The 18,316-nt window shown below is 39.5% G+C and overlaps 1 protein-coding gene across 5 annotated transcripts in view; it reads left to right on the top strand.

Annotated features, from left to right (window-relative positions):
* The first annotated feature begins 589 nt into the window (after positions 1-589).
* YAF2 (YY1 associated factor 2) overlaps positions 590-18,316 on the top strand; it is a 79,238-nt gene continuing 61,511 nt past the window's right edge. For 3 of the 5 annotated variants that reach the window (XR_011464215.1, XR_011464214.1, XR_011464216.1), the window contains exons 1-3: positions 590-772; positions 1,217-1,342; positions 2,877-3,255. Coding sequence is in view for 2 of the 5 variants with exons in the window: in XM_070370625.1 (XP_070226726.1) it covers positions 747-772; positions 1,217-1,342 (152 nt within the window). In the remaining 3 variants the exon portion in view is untranslated. The remainder of the gene's footprint in view (positions 773-1,216; positions 1,343-2,876; positions 3,256-18,316) is intronic. The other 2 variants (XM_070370625.1, XM_070370624.1) reach the window with 2 other exon arrangements.

Raw genomic sequence — 18,316 nt, 5'->3', positions numbered from 1 at the left:
GCATCTGCAATTAAACGAGGGTTAGAGTCCTAGCTTTATCCTTTTCTAATTATGTAATATAGAGGAAATCACCTAACCTCTCCGGAGCCTCAGTTTCTTTTCCTCCGGAGTAAGGGCAACAATCCTTACTTGGTAGAGCATTCGTGTGCACAAAACCAAGTGGCTCAAAGCACCTAGCAATGGCGCTCACTGGCTCCCGCCTGTCCCCGGGGATCCTTCGGGCTGGGCAGACGCGCCGAGACGCGCCAGGCCCGGAAAGCGGTTCTACCTGGAGACCGCGGCCGCGCTCTCTGGTCCGGAGCTGAGATGACCTCCGAACGCCGGCCCACCTCGGCCCAGGCTTCCGGCGGGATGGCACAAGATAACCCCGACAGAGCGGCTCGGGGGACGCCCAAGGGAAGCAGGCGGCTCGGGGCAGAGAGGTGGCGACGGCGTTGGAGGCTGCGGCGGCCACCCCTACGCCGCCGCCAGCGAACTCCCCGCGAGTGCTGGGCCGCGCTGGCCGCGTTTGAAGTCTCCGGCGCGGCCGCTGGTTGGCTGGCGCGGGTCACGTGGCCCAGGCAGGAGTTTCCCCGACAGCTGGAGGCTGCGTGGGATCCGGCGGCGGCTCCGGAGCTCGGCGGTGCGGCCTTCCCCACCCCCTCCCTCCCTCCTCCCCCGCCCGCTTCCGCCCGGCTTATTATCCTCCTTATTGACAAACAGAGCGGCTGCGGCGGCGACTCTCGGCGTGCGTTTGTAGCCAAGTCATGGGAGACAAGAAGAGCCCCACCAGGTAACAGCGCCCGGGCCCCGGGGCCCGGACTGTGCAGGCGGCGGGGCCCTTGCGCCGGGCTTCGGGCGGCCGCCTCGCTCGCCGCCGGGGCAGCGGGACGAGAACGGGGCGGTGCCGCCGCTGTGCGAGCGCTGCCGCGTGAAGGGCCGGCGCCGGCCGCCCCACAATGGAGCCGCGATGGCGGCGGCCCCGGGTGTCCGGCGGCAGCCCTGGGTGTCCAGCGGCGGCCCCGGGTGTCCAGCGGCGGCGGCTACTGCTGCGGCCGTGCTCGCGCCCCCGCCTTCCTGACTCCCCTCCCCCTCCGAGCGAGAGCCTGGCGCGCCGGGGACCGGCGGGGCGGGGGTCGCGGCACTGGGGCTGGGGGCGGGGCGGGGGCGGCTGCGGGGCCCGGGCGCGGCCCGCTGGTGACCCCGCGCCGCGTCGTGTCCGGGTTATGTCCTGCAGGCCGAAGCGGCAGCCGAAGCCGTCCTCGGATGAGGGTTACTGGGACTGTAGCGTCTGCACCTTCCGGAACAGCGCCGAGGCCTTCAAGTGCATGATGTGCGATGTGCGGAAGGGCACCTCCACCCGGTGAGTCCCGGGCCTGCCCCGCGCGCCGCCAGCCCCCGGGGTCCCGGCGCCGAGGACGCCCCTGCGGCCGCCGCCCCCTCCCAGGATATTGGCAGACCCGGCGGGCCGAGGCGAGACTGAGGTGGTGGCCGCGATAGGAACTGGGTCAGATTGATCACGACCCGAGCGATGCTTTGCGGTGAGGGTAATTGAAGAGGCTGTAATGTTTTTTGCTGCCAAGAGAGACTAAATTATTTAAGGGAGGCATTAGCTCTGCCGCGATTAATTTGTGTCGCTGGATGTAATGCCACCCCCACCCCCCCATCCGCACCACATTCTCTGGATGAAATAACGTTGGCTGCATTGTTGTGATAGTGTGTAGGAATCAGAAAAATCATGAAAACCTCTTTAGGAGCAAACGATGTAATTTAATTTCGTTCCTCAAAAAAAGTATCTGATTAGAGAATACACAATAGATTAAGCTTCCTTTTTTAATATAGACTCTGGAAAGGTCAAATCAGGGATTTGTGTAGTGTTTTAAATCTCAGTTCTTTAATGTTTTATAAATAGTTGGAGGTGAGCCCAAGTCACAGGGACACATTTTTCCTGAAAGTATCTGAATATCTTTAGTTTGATTAAATGGCAATTTATTTTACTATACAAATGAGATAAAATGATCTCTGCCTATTTTCAGTCTTTATTTCATTGTCAGCTTACAGTATGATAACAGTCTTTTAAAAAACCACTTAGGTGTATTAAGTGGATAAAGACGATCATTCAGGAGATTCAAAGTCAGTGACATTCTTGAACTGCCAGCACTTGGTTGCTGTGATTTGTGGCCTGATATTTAGAGGGCATATATTTTTGATTAAAGTTTCTTGGAAAGTGAATTGTCATGAGTATACGAATGCAATATACTGTTGCTTTTGAAAAGGGCTATATGATATTAACCTTGGGGGAATATATTCAGTAGAAGTTATGATTCTAAAAACGAGATATCTTGATTCTAATTAAATTTTAAATGTAAAGACAAATGGTTATAAAAACTTTAAATTTTAAGATTTGCTTATTGAAGCTAGCTGCTTTTGACATACTTGTCTTTTTGTAAACCATAATATGCTGTTTGTATAGTCTCATTAAATTCAATAAATTGTTAAATATTTTTCTGATATCTTTTAAAAAGCAAACTTTCGAACAACTACTAAATTCAAGGGAATGTAACAACATACGAAAAAGGAAAAAGCACCATTTGCTGAAATGAATGTGGTAGCTATTTTTGGACCCGTGATTTAAGTATTTTGAAAAGCAAAGTATCTTTATACCTTTTAGTTTATATAAGGTTTGATTTGGTTTAGATTGTATTTATCTATGCAGTACTTTGTACTGTTTTAAATGCTCAATAAGCAATGTTAAGAAAAGGCAGGAACTTTAATGTGGAGACAGTTATAATCTTAACCTCTGGTACAGTATTGTTGCTTTTTGTTGTTCCCTTTCTATGTTCTTGTAGCCATTAGAAAAATACTGAAACTAGAAGAGCCTATATGTTTATTTGCAGGGACAGCAAGGAAGGGGGGAAGCTGGTGTCCTACTCCACAGCCAGTCTTGGGGTTAGAGGAACCCTGAGAAATAGAGTAGGTGGTGGCAGCTCAGAAGAGAAGAAACAGGCCGAATACCTGGCACCTGGAAGAAGAAGGAATATAGTGCACAGGGGAGTTGGCCCGGGACAGAGAAGTGGGCCTAGTTTAAAAGAGGTTTGAGGCCCACGTTGGGGGCCCCTGACATTTTTTACCAGTACATCTGAGCTCTTATAGATCCAATTTTTAGTGGTGGAAACATTTCTTGAGAAGGACTCAGAGAAGCATTGTCATTTGGATTGAAACTGAAGAGGCTCTGGGCAACTCACCAGAAGTCTAAGGGACACTCTGTTCCTAAAAGTAAGTGTTCTACACTACGACCCTCTCAGCTTCTTCCTTCCTCTCTCTGAATTTGTCTCTTCTCTTTTGATTTTGGCCCTAAGTTAAACCTAAGAGCTCTAATTTCTCTGTTATTTGTTACTTTTCTCCCACTGTTTCTGAAATGCAGAGTGGAATCCATGTTTGGAGAGAACAATGGAACAGGGCATTGTTAATAGGGCAGATATTGATTGCACCACAAAATATTTGCCTCTCTGGTGGTGTTAGAAATACAGAATTAAAGGACTATATAATACTCAGGAGCAGAAGTTTCAGTAGTTGGAAGAAATAATTCTCTACGACTGACATGTTAATTAGCAGTTAGGGTAATTTCAAGAATGAGGTTGGCGATTACCAAGGCAGGGACTGGATAGCTGCAAAGCAGAAGGAGGCAGTTTCCTAATGACTTGTTTGTGAGACTGACAGACGGGACTTCAGTCCCTTGGGTCAGACTGATCTTTGAACTGATTCTGTCTTAGTTGCCAAATGTGAGGCCATGTTTAAGCCAATCCCAGACATTTGAAAAACTTTTCTTTTTAAACCTCCAGAGAAGATGGAGTCTGTGGTCTCCCTTTAAAGTCTTTCTGGCAAGTCTTTTTTGTTTAAAGGATATCTAGTTCAAATCCTTTTATATTGCAACAGAAGATCTTTTCCTTTGACAATATCCCTGGTAAGTCATGTTTTTTTGCAGAGTAGCTGTATGAAATAAAATGGGGTTATATTCATAGCAGAGTTTTAAGATGAAATGTGATTTGAAGTAACTTCAATTCCTAAATTGTTAGCTTCTTTAAATGTATGCCATTTCCCCAATTGAATTGCAATTTTGTACTTGCTGGCCTTAGTTAGTTTAAATTTGATTAATTTTTAAAAAAAAATCTAAACTCTAAATAACTAGATAGTTCCAGTACTGAAAGTTTTATACATTGTGCTTTTGTAAGAAAATCAATGACAAATGTCAGTCTGACAGGAAAAATCGAAGAAGTTACAGTGACAATTACTATTAAAAGTGCTACACATTTTCCTTTATCTTTATATTTCATTCTTTTAAGGCAATAGTGTCTCAGATATAAGTCTAAGAAACTTTAAAAAATCAAGAACAATTCTGAATTATCAGAGAAAAAGAAGTAGCATAGCGTGTGTGAGGTAGTACAATCAATATGTTGAGTTAGAGTGGTATCTTATTGTCACTTCATATAGGAATGGAAATTAATGCTTAATTCAGATTGTAGATATTTGAAAATGAAAGTTGATAGAGCTATTTGGTTTTGAACTGTGATCTAAATGAATACTTAAAAACACCTAGCCCAGAGCAGGCTTTCAAATGTAATTTCAAGTATAATAGGTAGTGTTGTATTTTCTGAGGGTAAATTGTATTAGTTCCTTTGGGTTTCTCAGAGATGTTACAAGAATGATGAGAAAGGTTTCATGTATTAGCAAGAGCACTAGGTGTTATACTAGGAGTTTAACCATGAATTCTTATTTTTAACCACTTCAACATTCAGCAATGTTTACTGAACATCTTATTTTGTCCTGGGGTTGAGCTAGGTACTAGACTTACAGTGGTGAACAAAATAGATACTTGTTTCTTCTATAAAACTTTATGATTTGCTGTCAGTTCAGAAACACTTTGAATTGTACCCAATTCTATACATGAGGTCGTATTAGTAATTCTTAATGTGTAAGCAGAAGAGGTGAAATTTTCTTATTTAAAAAAACAGTGTTTATAATTAAATACAGCATTATGGTTAGGATTTGACTGTTGGTAAAAAGAGTGATTTAGTTTCTATAAAATGGAAGTAAATGATAAAATTCACATTTTTTTGAAGAAACCTTAAACCAGTTATCATCTGATAAAAATCTTTTCAGTGTCATTGTTGTCATGCTTGCTTTCTGTCTTCTAATTTGAGGCTTGGCACAGATTTCATCTAGACTCTTGTGTGAGAATGTGGAGAAAAACACTGAGGACCATCTCAGGCAGTGTGTTTTTCAGAAATGCAGAGTTGTGAGCCTCCCTTACCTGAGGAACCTTTCCCACCACACAGTTATATTGTTCATAGACTTCTGATTCTAAGAGGTTGGCTTATTTTCTCTACATCTTGGGTTAGAGTAGCCACACGGTTCTTTGTATCTTGGGTTAGAGTAGCCACATGGTTCTTTGTTTACAGAGAAATTTTAAAAAGTGATTAGTGTTTGGATAGTAATGGTTTTCAAAGTGTGAACCAAGAGTCCCTAAAGACTTCTTAGGGAGTCTGTAAACTCCAAACAATTTTCATAATCATTCTAAGATGTTACTTGCCTTTTTCACTGTGTTGACACTTGAGGTGGTGGTACAGAGTTAATGCTGGGTAATGTTGTTGGCTTGGGGCTTTGCTGGTGGCTCGGTGATTAAGAATCCGCCTGCCAGTTCAGGAGACGCGGGTTCAGTCACTGATTTGGGAAGGTTCCACGTGTCTCGGAACAACTAAACCCATATGCCACAACTACTGAGTACTAGAGCTCTTTAGAGCCCAGGAGCCACCACAAGAGGCACCACCACCGTGAGAGGCCCCTGCTTGCCACAACTAGAGAAAAGCCTGTACAGAAGTGAAGACCCAGCACAGCCAAGAATAAATAAATAAAATTATAAAAAAAACCCCAAACCTGCTAGCTCTTCAGTGGCACCACATTGCTGTATTCATCGTAATTTCACCACCATGCACATGTTGTAAAAATCATGCTAGTTTCACTTTAGAATATCCTTCGTGAAGCAATGAAAATGATTAATTTTAGAAAGTCTCGTGTCTTTTAAAATATTCTGTCTGATGAACTGGGAAGTACAAGTAAGGCATTCCTGCTGCATACCAAAATCATGTGGTTGATTCACGGGAAAGCATTTTTGTAGTTGTTTGAGTTTTGAGCAGAACTAGCTTTTTTGATAGAATATTGTTTTTATTTGAGAGAATACCTAGCAAACTGTGGTTATTCAGACTTGGATACTCATTAGATATTTTCTCAAAAATGAACATAGTCTGTCACTTCAAGGAAAACAATTGATGGTATTTGTTGCCAATGAAGAAAACTGAGCTTTCAAGTGAAAATTTTTGAAAACTTGTAACCTCTATATTGAGTTTAAGAGCTTCCTAGTACTTTAAAGATGAGATTGGATGGTTATATCAACAAATATAATTTCTGATACTTTATCATAAAGTTTGTTATCATTTGGAAGATTTGTATAACTCACTAAACCAGTATTTCCCAATTACCAGTGTATTATGTTATAAAACCATACATAGATAATCAATTCAAAGTATAAAAGAACCAGTGGATTTTAAGGGAACCCTGTGAAAACTTCCCTGATGTGGTTCCAGATTTCATATGCAACTAACCTTTTAGAAACAACTCCTTTTTGTGTTTTTATGTACGTATGGAAGAATATCCACAATTATCTGAAAAGGCTATTAAAATATGCCTCCCTTTCTCAACTACAAATTTGTGGGAGTCAAGATTTTCTTCATATTCTTAAAAAAACACATTGCACAAAATTGAATGCAAGAGGCATTATGACAATCCAGATGTCTTACGTTAAGCTGAATAGTTGAGTACATTAAAAATACACAAGTACACAAAGTTATATTTGTTTTGGAAAATATAGTTTTTTTCATAAAAATATATTAAAATATTTTAAAATGAAGTAATGTATAAATTTTTCTGTTTTTATTTTCAGTGTAGTAATTTATTTCTTGGTTTAGATAAGAGCTAGATAAACAAAAGCTCTTTTAGCTTTTGAGAGTATAATGAGATCCTGGGACCAAAATATTTATGCACTGCTGGCGTAGAGTTTTACTACCTTGGGTTTCTGTATGCGGTAGATGTCCTTCATTAAGCATTCTTTCCTTTTCTTTTGTCCTTAGTTAAGTGACAGCTCTCAGATATAACCTAGTGACCCCTAGTGACCTAGTGTTAAACTCAGAAGCCTAATTCTCAAGTCTTTTTCATGACACCTCAGCAGTATTTGATGTTGGCAGCCTTTCCTAAAAATTTAAGTTCCCCTTCCTTGACATCTCTAACACTCCTTTTCTTAGTTTTCCTAATACATTTTGAAATTAACTTCTGCTTACCCCAAATTGACTTCTCTCTATTCCTTATTTTGTATGGGACATAAGCTTTATGGAATTTCATTGTCTCAACTTTGATTTCAATTCATCATCCTCCCTCATGTCTGGTCTTCTTTTGGCTTTTTCTCAAATCTGTCCTTTTTACAGTTTTTGTTGTTAGAGTTAAGAAGCCAGTAATCATTTCTCTCATGAGTTATTGGACAAATGGATTTCTTCTCCAGAACACTGCTAATGTTACTACCTTCAGCACTTTTTTGACACCTGTGGGATTATTTTGATTGCTCTGTATTAAAAAAAAAAATTGAGATCTTTCTAGTGACTGCTGAATAAAGGTTGAGCTCTTGAGCATGGTATTCAAGGCCATGACAACCTATGTCTAGATTGCCTTGCTAGTTTCAGTTCTTGCTATGTATCCCAGCCAGGCCTGTGCTGCATCAGCACTCAAGTATTCCTATCAGATGGTGCTTCTAAAAAGAAGTCCTGTGGGATTGCAGCCCTCCCTGCACCCACTCCCACTATCATATTGATTCAGTGTATCTTTTTATGTGTATGTGTGTATAGTTACTTCCGCAGCAGAACACAGTACTGTGTAGGTGTTTGCTCTCCCCAACAAGGACTATCTTACTTTGCTATCTCTGAAGCTAGTACTTGGAACATTTTAGGCATTTAAACCTTGTCTGTTAATGTTCTTTTAAATTTGTTACTATTTGCCACCTGGCATTGCTTTTCCAATAACTTTAGAGATTGTCTTTGTAAAAATATGATTGGATTATTTTGTCTTAATTTGTTAAGTATATACTAATCCTTCGTGCATTTAAAAAATTTTTTGCAATTTTGCCAAATAGTAAAAGCACTATTTTTACAGTTGGATTAGTAACTGAGATGAGTAATTCTGAGTACTTTTTTAAAACATGGAAATAGTATTTTTATAATACAATATTTGTTTATTTCAAAGATCAGATAAAAACAAAGAGCTTAGCACATGTCTTATTTCTATTACCATATTTTATTTCTTATACACATTCTTAAAAGCATGTATGTGTACAAGAGAAAAAACAACTTTTATCTCAGTTTTAGTACATTTTTGGCTGTATCATTTTTTGTATTGACATATAACATGTTTCATGTTTTAACATTATTTCAAGGATGATATTGTACATGAATACCTTAACATTTTTAAGGTTTAACTTTGGAAAATTCTATGTTTATTATCTCACACCCTTTTGTTAGGTCTTGTTATTTACATTACTGAAGTTTGCATAGTATTGAAGTACTTCCTGACTATACTGAAATCATAAAAGAGTACAACATATTGTCAAGTATTTTTTATTACTCGATTAAATTGTAAGTTCTCCATTGAATATTCAAAGTTAAAATAGTTGATGTCAAGAGCCTATCAGAAACTAAAATATACTGGACATAAATTTGTAATATTTGAGATTGTTTAATTGAAAAATAATTTAGAATTCAGATTTTTGCAATTGTTTGAACTGTACTGACTTTAAAATTAACCAATGGAATGAATTAAATTTAATTATAATTAAAATGGCACTAATTTTTACCTTATGATTGAGGTAGCATTGTTTTATCTATCAACACGTTACTTTTAAAGATAAATCAGTTGTACAAATTAGCAGACACCTGTGTAACTGTAGAAATTAGCTGTTTTTCAGCCACTAAATCATGTCCAACTCTTGCTACTCCACGGACTAACACACCAGGTTCCTCTGTCCTCCTCTGTCTCCCGGAGTTTGCTCAAATTCACGTCCATTGAGTCAGTGATGCTATCTAACCATCTCATCTTCTCCCACTTCTCCTTTCCTGATAGAGATTAGGCAGACATTAAAAAGAAAAAAGAAATTTCCCTCATCTTGTGCTTCTTTACTATTTCTAATTTTTGTGAGTCAAGCTAAAAGAACTAGTCATTGATATCTTTCTAGAATTGGTTATTTTGCCTGCATTGTTAACTGCTGCTTCAAGATCCAGCTCACATGCATAGTCTCTGTGCCGTTCTCCTAAGTCCATCCAAAGCTTGCCTGCCTTTGTGTCTTTGTTCATACCTCTCATTGTGATCTCTAACTTGAGCATTTCCTCATAAACCCAGAATTGGTTTTGTCTTTCTCATGAAGCTGAGTATTTGAAAAAGGTGGAATTCTGATACAGTTTAAGTCAATACTTGGAAAAGAAACCTTCTGTATACATGTATGAATTATTGGAAATAAATGATCAGAAGTGAACAGAATCTAGATTCTGAAATCTTCAATTGCATAGCAAACATCTTCTTGTTGTTTGTTGGGCAACATGTTGTCATTGGACATGTACCATATGCCAGAAATTATGTTGCTGCTGCTACTGCTACATCAGTCCTGTCCGACTCTGTGCGACCCCATAGACAACAGCCCACCAGGCTCCTGTCCCTGGGATTCTCCAGGCAAGAATACTGGAGTGGGTTGCCATTTCCTTCTCCAGGGCATGAAAGTGAAAAGTGCAAGTGAAGTTGCTCAATGGTGTCCGACTCTAGCGACCCCATGGACTGCAGCCCACCAGGCTCCTCCGTCCATGGAATTAGGCCTGTAGAATTGTAGACACCAGTTCCAGCTTCTAAGAGTTTGAAATCTAGCAAAGAAGATTGATAGTATTTGCTAATGAGTAAACAAAAGAAGGAATTTAAAATTTTACAATATTGTCTAGTTTTTGGACCTATAGTTTTTATATTCAAGTTGAGTATAAAAACAGTTACTGTAGTGGCCAGTAGTAAAGTGCTTTTGGTACAAAGTGTGCTTTAACATTGTGGCCAATTTCCAGTTTGATTGATTACCTTTCTCCTAAGAAATTTCAGCCAAATGAGGCTGCCACTTCATTGTTGGGTAAAACCCTCTTTCTCTTTATATGTGTGTATATATGTATGTGGGTATATATATATATGTATATATGCATATATGTATAAATATGTATGTTTTTAAAAGGGATTGCTGTTTTTAACGAGATGTTTAAGGAGGAGGAGAAGGGGTTGACAGAGGATGAGATGGCTGGATGGCATCACTGACTCAATGGACATGAATTTGAGTAAACTCCAGGAGATGGTGAAGGACAAGGAAACCTCGTGTGCTGCAGTCCATGGGGTCACAAAGAGTCAGGCATGACTTAGTGACTAAACGATGAACAACAGGAGGATGTTTCCTATGTAATTGAAGATTTCAGAAGACTAAGATGATTACTATCAAGACTATGACAAATTTACATAGGATGGATTGAATGAGGTTTATGTATATTTTGTACTTATCCCAGGAGCCACTTTTTTCTCAGCTGTCTTACTGGTTATATTGGCAGTGATCTTCATTATGCCACTCAGGTTTTGTTTTTCTAGTTTGTTTTTCCTTTAAAAGTGTTGAGAAAATTAAATGAGTTAATTTCTGTAAAGCCTTTATCATTGTGGCTGGTACAAGTAAGTACTCACTAAATATTTTTAAAAAATATTTATAACTTATTGCTACCAAATTAATTCTTAGTTATTATAGGTTGTTTCTGTGGGTAGGGATTCAATAAAAGCAATATCATTAAATTATTTATCATTCATATAGTGCTTTACTGTGTTCAGAATGCTTTTGTTTATTCTTCCATTTGCTCATCAAGCCACCCTGCATTCAGGAGAGGGAGATGGTCATCTAATCATAGTTTTATTGCTAGAAGCATAGTTGTTTTTTTTTTTAATTCTAAATAAACCAAAGAAACACAGGTTTGTTTGACTCACCCTTCTGTCTCTGATAAAGAGGTTTATGAAACTATTTTATTTGGGTGAAAGATTTCTTTGCTGTTCCTCTTTCCTTCGAGGTTAGATATCTGGCCCACATGCTTTGGTACAAGATTGGCATTCTTTGGGGTATCAAGTTTTCATTCAGTGAAACCTGAGATGGTTCCTTTTTTTAAAAGACACATTTTCCTTAAATAGTGATTTTAATAAGTTGTAAAATATTATGTAATTGTGACTTTGAAAATAAATTATTCATTTAACAAATATTTACTGAACACTTAGCTGTGTTTTGTTTATCGGCTTTTATTCCTGCTAAAATCTCTACCTTTTGTTACATGATATGTGATCTATGATTGATCAGTTTTAAAAGATTCAGTAGAGATTTCATTCCTTAATATTGTTTATTATGGCAATTTACAGAATTACTGAGACTTTTAAGAGCTGCCATAGTGTTTAGTCATTTCCTGAGAGAGGCTGTTTTTTATTTCTTGAAACCTTAATGGTAGAGGGCTTCCCAGATGGCTCAGCAGTAAAGAGTCCATCTGTAATCCAGGAGATGCAGGAGACTGGGTTTGATCCGTGCGTCGGAGCTGTCCCTTGGAGGAGGAAATGGCAACCCACTTCAGTATTCTTGCCTGGAAAGTCTCATGGACAGAGGGGCCTGGTGGGCTACAGTCCACGAGGACACAAAGAGTTGGGCACGACTGAGCGCACGGGCACCTCATGGTAGAGAGAGAAGGTGGTCTCCAGAGGGAAGTTTTGAGGTGTATGGGGCGGAGATGTTGGTATTAAAACTTCTGAAATTGTCGAGGCCGTTATTGTTTCCAGATCCTTTTGTTTGACGTTTTCAGCTCAGTTTAGAGGATTCTTGTTTCACTCAAGTCTTAGAGAACTGCCAGGTAACACATAGCAATATGCTGGGTGAGGTCTTTTCTATGTGTTGGAACTCATGGCTCTAGCTTAGTTTCTTGACAAGTAAGAAAACAGGCCTGGAAAGATTGTGACCTGTTCAAGGTCAGTAGCTGGTTAATGCCAGGTTCAAATGTTTGGATTTCTTTAAGTCTTTTTTATTACCTTGCTGTGGTAGCTTTAAATTTGCTGCTGCTGAGTCACTTCAGTCGTGTCCAACTCTGTGCAACCCCACAGATGGCAGCCCACCAGGCTCCCCCGTCCCTGGGATTCTCCAGGCAAGAACACTGGAGTGGGTTGCCATTTCCTTCTCTAATTTAAATTTGCTAGCAAGTAGTTTCTTAAGGATTTCTTCTGGTGAATTTCCTATGCCTGTAGCTAGTGTTGTACACCTTGAAAACTTCTAACATTAAACCTACTACTTATAACTAATACATGAACTTATGTTAAAATTTGGGCTAGCATTATACTGAATGAAGAACAAAATGACTGTTGTTTTCCTTATTTTAGGTAATATTTTTGAAGTTAAAATGTTAAACTTCATTTTGATGTCTTTTATGGTAATGGTTATTGTGCTATATATTCTGACTTCTTTGATACCATAGTGTTTCTTAGGAGAAAAATCCCAGTAAATATTATTTCCTTCTTTTATTTGTGATACAAATACTAAGAATCTCTAATAGTATAACTAATAACAAATATGAATGTGTGTGTATGATAAAAAAATTTGTACAGTTCTCTGATAATTTTTAGGCATGAGTTGAGAGTCACTTCATCTTTGCATATTTTATAGTCTGATCACAGCTTTTTTATACAATATCATCCTTTATAGGATATACTAATGATGATAAACCTACAACAGCAGCAAGTAGGTAATATTCTATGCCAGAGAAGTAGTTGCTCAGGAAGTAGACCTCTTATGTGTGTTTTCAGAGTAGGCAGAGTTGTTTTAGTCGCTTTTCATCTTTTTCCATCCTTGTTCTTTATTTACTTTTTGTCTACCCAAGGCCCAGCATCTGCTTGATAATAATTTATAGCCTACTTTCTGAAATGTTCTGATTCCTTTATGTTGTTACTCCACCAGCAGTTATTCCTTTATTAGAACTTTCCTGTTTTAGGTAAATCTAAATAAAATAATACTTTCAACTATGAATGTAAATAACCTGAGCATGGGGGATAGAATTATTTTTTTGCTTTAAGACAGTAACTCTTTTTGGTAATAAAAGCACTACATGTTTATTGAAGATACTAAAGTATAAGGAGGAAAATAGGAATGCGCACCCATTATGACATCTCTCCAGCCAGAGAGATGTTAGTACAGCATTGAATGCACAGCCATCCATTCTTTCAGCTGTACTGCTTGTTCAGGGCTAGCTCTGGGAAGCCTCCTTCCTGCAAGTTGCAGGAAATAAGAAGTAAGGAGGAGACAGGTTTACCGCTTAGAATCAAGTAACATGTTTCTTGGTGTAGAGAGAGCTGTTTTTTCCTTTAGAAGGGTGCAGAGGTTTTGAATTGTGCTGTTTGGAGCCCTGAGATCTCTTGAAGTTGTCTCAGTGGCTGCCAATAGAGCAAACACGTGGGGCTTTGTGTTCCCCCTACTCTACTTCAGCCAGATCATCTGTGCTCTTAGACATTTTGTTGTTCAGTTGCCCATTCGTGTGTGACTCTTTGTGACCCCATGCATTGCAGCACGCCAAGCCTTTCTGATCCTCACCATTCCCGAAGTTTACCCAAGTTCATGTCCATTGCATCAGTGATGCCATCCAGCCATCTCATCCTCTGTCATCCCGTTCTCCTGCCTTCAATCTTTCCCAGTATCGGGGACTTGTCCAACGAGTCAGCTGTTCGCATCAGATGACCAAAATACTGAAGCTTCAACTTCAGCATCAGTCCTTCCAATGAGTATTCAGGGTTCATTTCCCTTAAGATTTACTTGATCTTGCTGTCCAAGGGACTTTGAGGAATATTCTCCAGTACCACAGTTTGAAGGCATCAATTCTTCGGCTTTCTCCCTTCTTTACAGTTCAGCTCTCACAACCATACGTGACCACTGGGAAGACCATAGCCTTGACTTACACATTTTACTTACTAGGATTTCTCTTAATTTTTATTTCCTAAACGTGTGGTGCTGTCAAAACTTTTTGAAGATCATTGTCCTGTTCTATCCATTCTACCACTCAAATTCTGTTCAGCACAGGCTGGGTTAATTGTGCCTAGACTTCTTAGGCTCACATTTCAAAGGAAAGAGCTAATACTGACTTTTGTACAGTGGTGGGGGAATTTGAAGCTTTTCCCTTCGAAAAGCCTTTTTCTTTCTCCCTCCTTCCCTGTTCCTTTCCTTTTTGTTCACCCATCTTAGACTTTATTTTTTGCTCTTTTTATTTTTTTAAAGACATTTTTGCTTTTTTTTTTAAGACCAAGGCTGGTAAGGCCCAGAGCTCTATAATCATTGATTAGATACATAATGAGCAGTACAACTTACAGGGTCATCAAGTTGTACTTTATGATAAAACTTAGTAAGACTATTTCCTCATCTATATGAACGTGGTTATCAGATTTGCTCAGTATGCTAGTTTTTTGTAACCTTCATGTCTCTGGTTCACACAGCACTTTTTGGTTCCTTGGTAGTGTGCGTTTTAATTGTAATCTTGCCATCTTCCACTTATGTAGAGTTTCATTATACTTGTTTTTAGTGCAGGAAAATATATTTAGTTTTATTTTTTCAAATGTGTATTTGTTTTTAATTTTTATGTATACTCATTATGATAACAAAAAGCAAAACAAAGGAAAGAATGTTGATATTTATGAGTTGCTTGTAATTATGTAGTATAGTGGTGAAGAGTTTTGATTCTGTAACTCATCTTCTTGGACTTACATATTAGTCTCCACTTACTGACTATGTGAACTTAGGAAAGTTACTATGAACCTGTTTTTTCATTTGTAAACGGAGATGATAATAACAACCAAGGGTGGTTGTAAGGATTAAATGAGATAATTTTTGTAAAGTACTTGGCACAGTGCCTGGCATACAATAAGTCCTCAGAAAATATTAGTTGAAACAGTCAAATACCTGAGTGGTGATATCATAGTAGATTTGTATTTAGGGGTATGACATTCCCTATTGTCAAATGTGTGGGTTCCAGTGGGGTGAGTGACAAAACCAGAACATAAGGGTAAGTGTCTTCTACTGAAAAATAATATTTCATCAGATTGCCTCAGGGATGTTTTCTCCTCTTACCTCCTTCCATCTCTCCCTCTTTCTTCTCTTCCTTGTGTGTGTGTGTGAAGCTGATGTGGACTGTCATAGAAACATTTGGACCTCACCAGTAAAAGTTTTAACCTCTAGGAAGTACTTTGATAGTATAATAGTGGTAAGCAGTTTATATAGACTTAATTGAATAGTTAAAAACAGCCTTTTTTTAAACTAAGAGTAAGTGTATTTTCATGTATTTGAGCAAACTCCAGGAGATAGTGGAGGACAGGGGCGCCTGATGTGCTTCAGTCCATGGGGTTGCAAGGAGTCCAACATGACTTAGTGACTGCACAACAGCAACAAGTCTGTTTTCAAGGTTGGATTGACAGACAGCTTGGTCATGGTCTTTTTTAGGCCACTGTGTCTTCTTGTTTATTATATTATTTCCTCTGCTTCATACTCTCCTATTCGTGACAGTTTCTTTCTTATTCTTTATGACTGCTCAAAGCATCATCTCTCTCAAGAAGCATTTCTTTATCTATTAGGCTAGAATGAATACCCTTTCAATTAGTCTTAAAGTGTTCTGTGCAAAATGTGATGATCATATTTACAGTGTACTGAAAATATTTTATTTTGCTTCCCTGAACTGTATTTCCTTGAGAATAGTGCCACTGATACTGGAATCACATTTTAGTTTAAATCCCTAACATGCCATTTATGGTCATATAACCATAGGACTCTGTGTTGATGATTGAATTTGATAATTGATATAAGAAACTTAACATAATTTTTAGTTAATAACAATGATAATAATTGTAAATGACATTAATAAAGGATCCCAATGTCTATCATTGTGTCTTGCATGAAAGCGAAAGTCGCTTAGCCATGTCCAACTTTTTGCGACCCCATGAACTACACAATCCATGGAATTTTCCAGGCCAGAATACTGGAGTGGGTAGCCTTTCCCTTCTCCAGGGGATCTTCCCAACCCAGGGATCGAACCCAGGTCTCCTGCATTGCAGACAGATTCTTTACCAGCTGAGCCATCAGGGAAGCCCATAGGTACTGACAATGCTTAACTGAATTGCAAAGGCTCTTTATCATTTATCTGGTTCTATTGTTCCTTTAAACTGTTTGTCACTTGTTTTTAAGGAACACTTACATCATTTCATTTCATTTTTTGAACTTTTGAGTTGGGTAGAGTATTTACTTCATAAGAGAACTTGTGTTAACCTAAATTATCTTCATACTCAACTTTTGCAGGAGTTTAAAATGTTTTCTTTTGCCATCAAAATAATGCATAGTAGAAACGAGAGCAGGCAGCATTTTATTCTGCTTAAATCATGCTTACTGTTTGTTGAATCTTAACTAGAGGTAGAGAAACCATTTGGTGGAATTCATTGCAGTATGCTAGGCAAGAGACAGTAGTGGCCTAAACAAAGTTAATGCCAATAGGAGAGAGAAATGAATGGATTCTAGATATGTTTAGGAGAAAATATATAGGCCTTGATGGATGGTTGAATATGGTTGTGGAAGATAGGAAGTTGGGTTTTAGAGAGGAAAATTTAGAGAGTATTTAGAGAGAAATTGAGGATAAATCCCCGGATTCTGGCTTAGTTATACAGCTAGGTCAATGGAGATACTTTTCACTGAAAGGGAACAGAAGAAAGGACAGGTTTTGGGGAAGGTAATATTCATTGGAAGGACTGATGCTAATGCTGAAGCTCCAGTGCTTTGGCCACCTGAGGCGAAGAGCTGACTTATTGGAAAAGGCCCTGATGCTGGGAAAGATTGAAGGCAAAAGGAGAAGGGGGCAGCAGAGGTGGAGACCCATATAGCATCACTGACTCAATGAACATGCATTTGAGCAAACTCTGGGAGATAGTGAAGGACAAGGAATCCTGGCATACTACAGTTCATGGGGTGAGGAGTCAGACGTGACTTGGCGACTGAATAGCAACAAATGGGTCACTTTTAGATTTGTTGAATTTCAAGCATCTGAGAGAAATATGAGAGGGTAGATATATGAGGCAGTTGGATATGTGGTGCTTAAGCTTAGGAAGGAAATCAGAGCTTTAAATGTATGTTCAGTAGTCATCAGCACATATGACCAATTGAGGCCATGAGAGTGAGACAGATCAAGGAGAGAATAGATTGAATAGCATGAGAAACGGAGAAGGCAGTGGCACCCCACTCCAGTACTCTTGCCTGGAAAATCCCATGGACGGAGGAGCCTGGTAGGCTGCAGTCCACGGGGCCGCGAAGAGTCGGACGTGACTGAGCGACTTCACTTTCACTTTTCACTTTCCTGCATTGGAGAAGGAAATGGCAACCCACTCCAGTGTTCTTGCCTGGAGAATCCCAGGGACGGTGGAGCCTGGGGTTGCACAGAGTCGGACATGACTGAAGTGACTTAGCAGCAGCAGCAGCATGAGAAAAGAGAACCCAGGACAGAAACTGAGAAACATCATCACTTCCTTAAGGTAGAAGAAAAGCACCATATAAAGAAGAAGAAAGAAATGGAGGAGAAAGAAAGATTAACTAGGGTATAAAAAGCCCAGGAGAGAGTAATGTTATAGGAATAGAAGGAAAAGAATGTTTTCAAAAGGAGAGGATGTGGTTGGCCATGGCAGAGGGCTTTTACTTTTGTCAGAATCTTAATTTTTCCTTTGCATTCTGTGTAGTGTTTATTTTTAACAAGTGTTGCATTAACATTTATATTTCAAATTGTAACAATAATATAATCCTGCATAGTTCTTGGGCTAAGCTTTCCATGATAGTTTCAACAATTCTGAATTAAATCTATAGATCACATAAAGGAGGTTATGGATGTGAGAGTTGGACTATAAAGAAAGCTGAGCACTGAAGAATTGACGCTTTTGAACTGTGGTGTTGGAGAAGACTCTTGAGAGTCCCTTGGACTGCAAGGAGATCCAACCAGTCCGTTCTAAAGGAGATCAGTCCTGGGTGCTTTTTGGAAGGACTGCTGTTGAGGCTGAAACTCCAGTACTTTGGCCACCTGATGCGGAGAGCTGACTCATTGGAAAAGAAAAGACCCTGATGCTGGGAAAGATTGAGGGCAGGAGGAGAAGGGGA

The sequence above is a fragment of the Bos mutus genome, chromosome 5, assembly GCF_027580195.1.
Source record: "Bos mutus isolate GX-2022 chromosome 5, NWIPB_WYAK_1.1, whole genome shotgun sequence".
NCBI lineage: Eukaryota > Metazoa > Chordata > Mammalia > Artiodactyla > Bovidae > Bos > Bos mutus.
The sequence above is the reverse complement of the archived record's forward strand: the minus strand, read 5'-3'. Positions and strand labels throughout refer to the sequence as shown.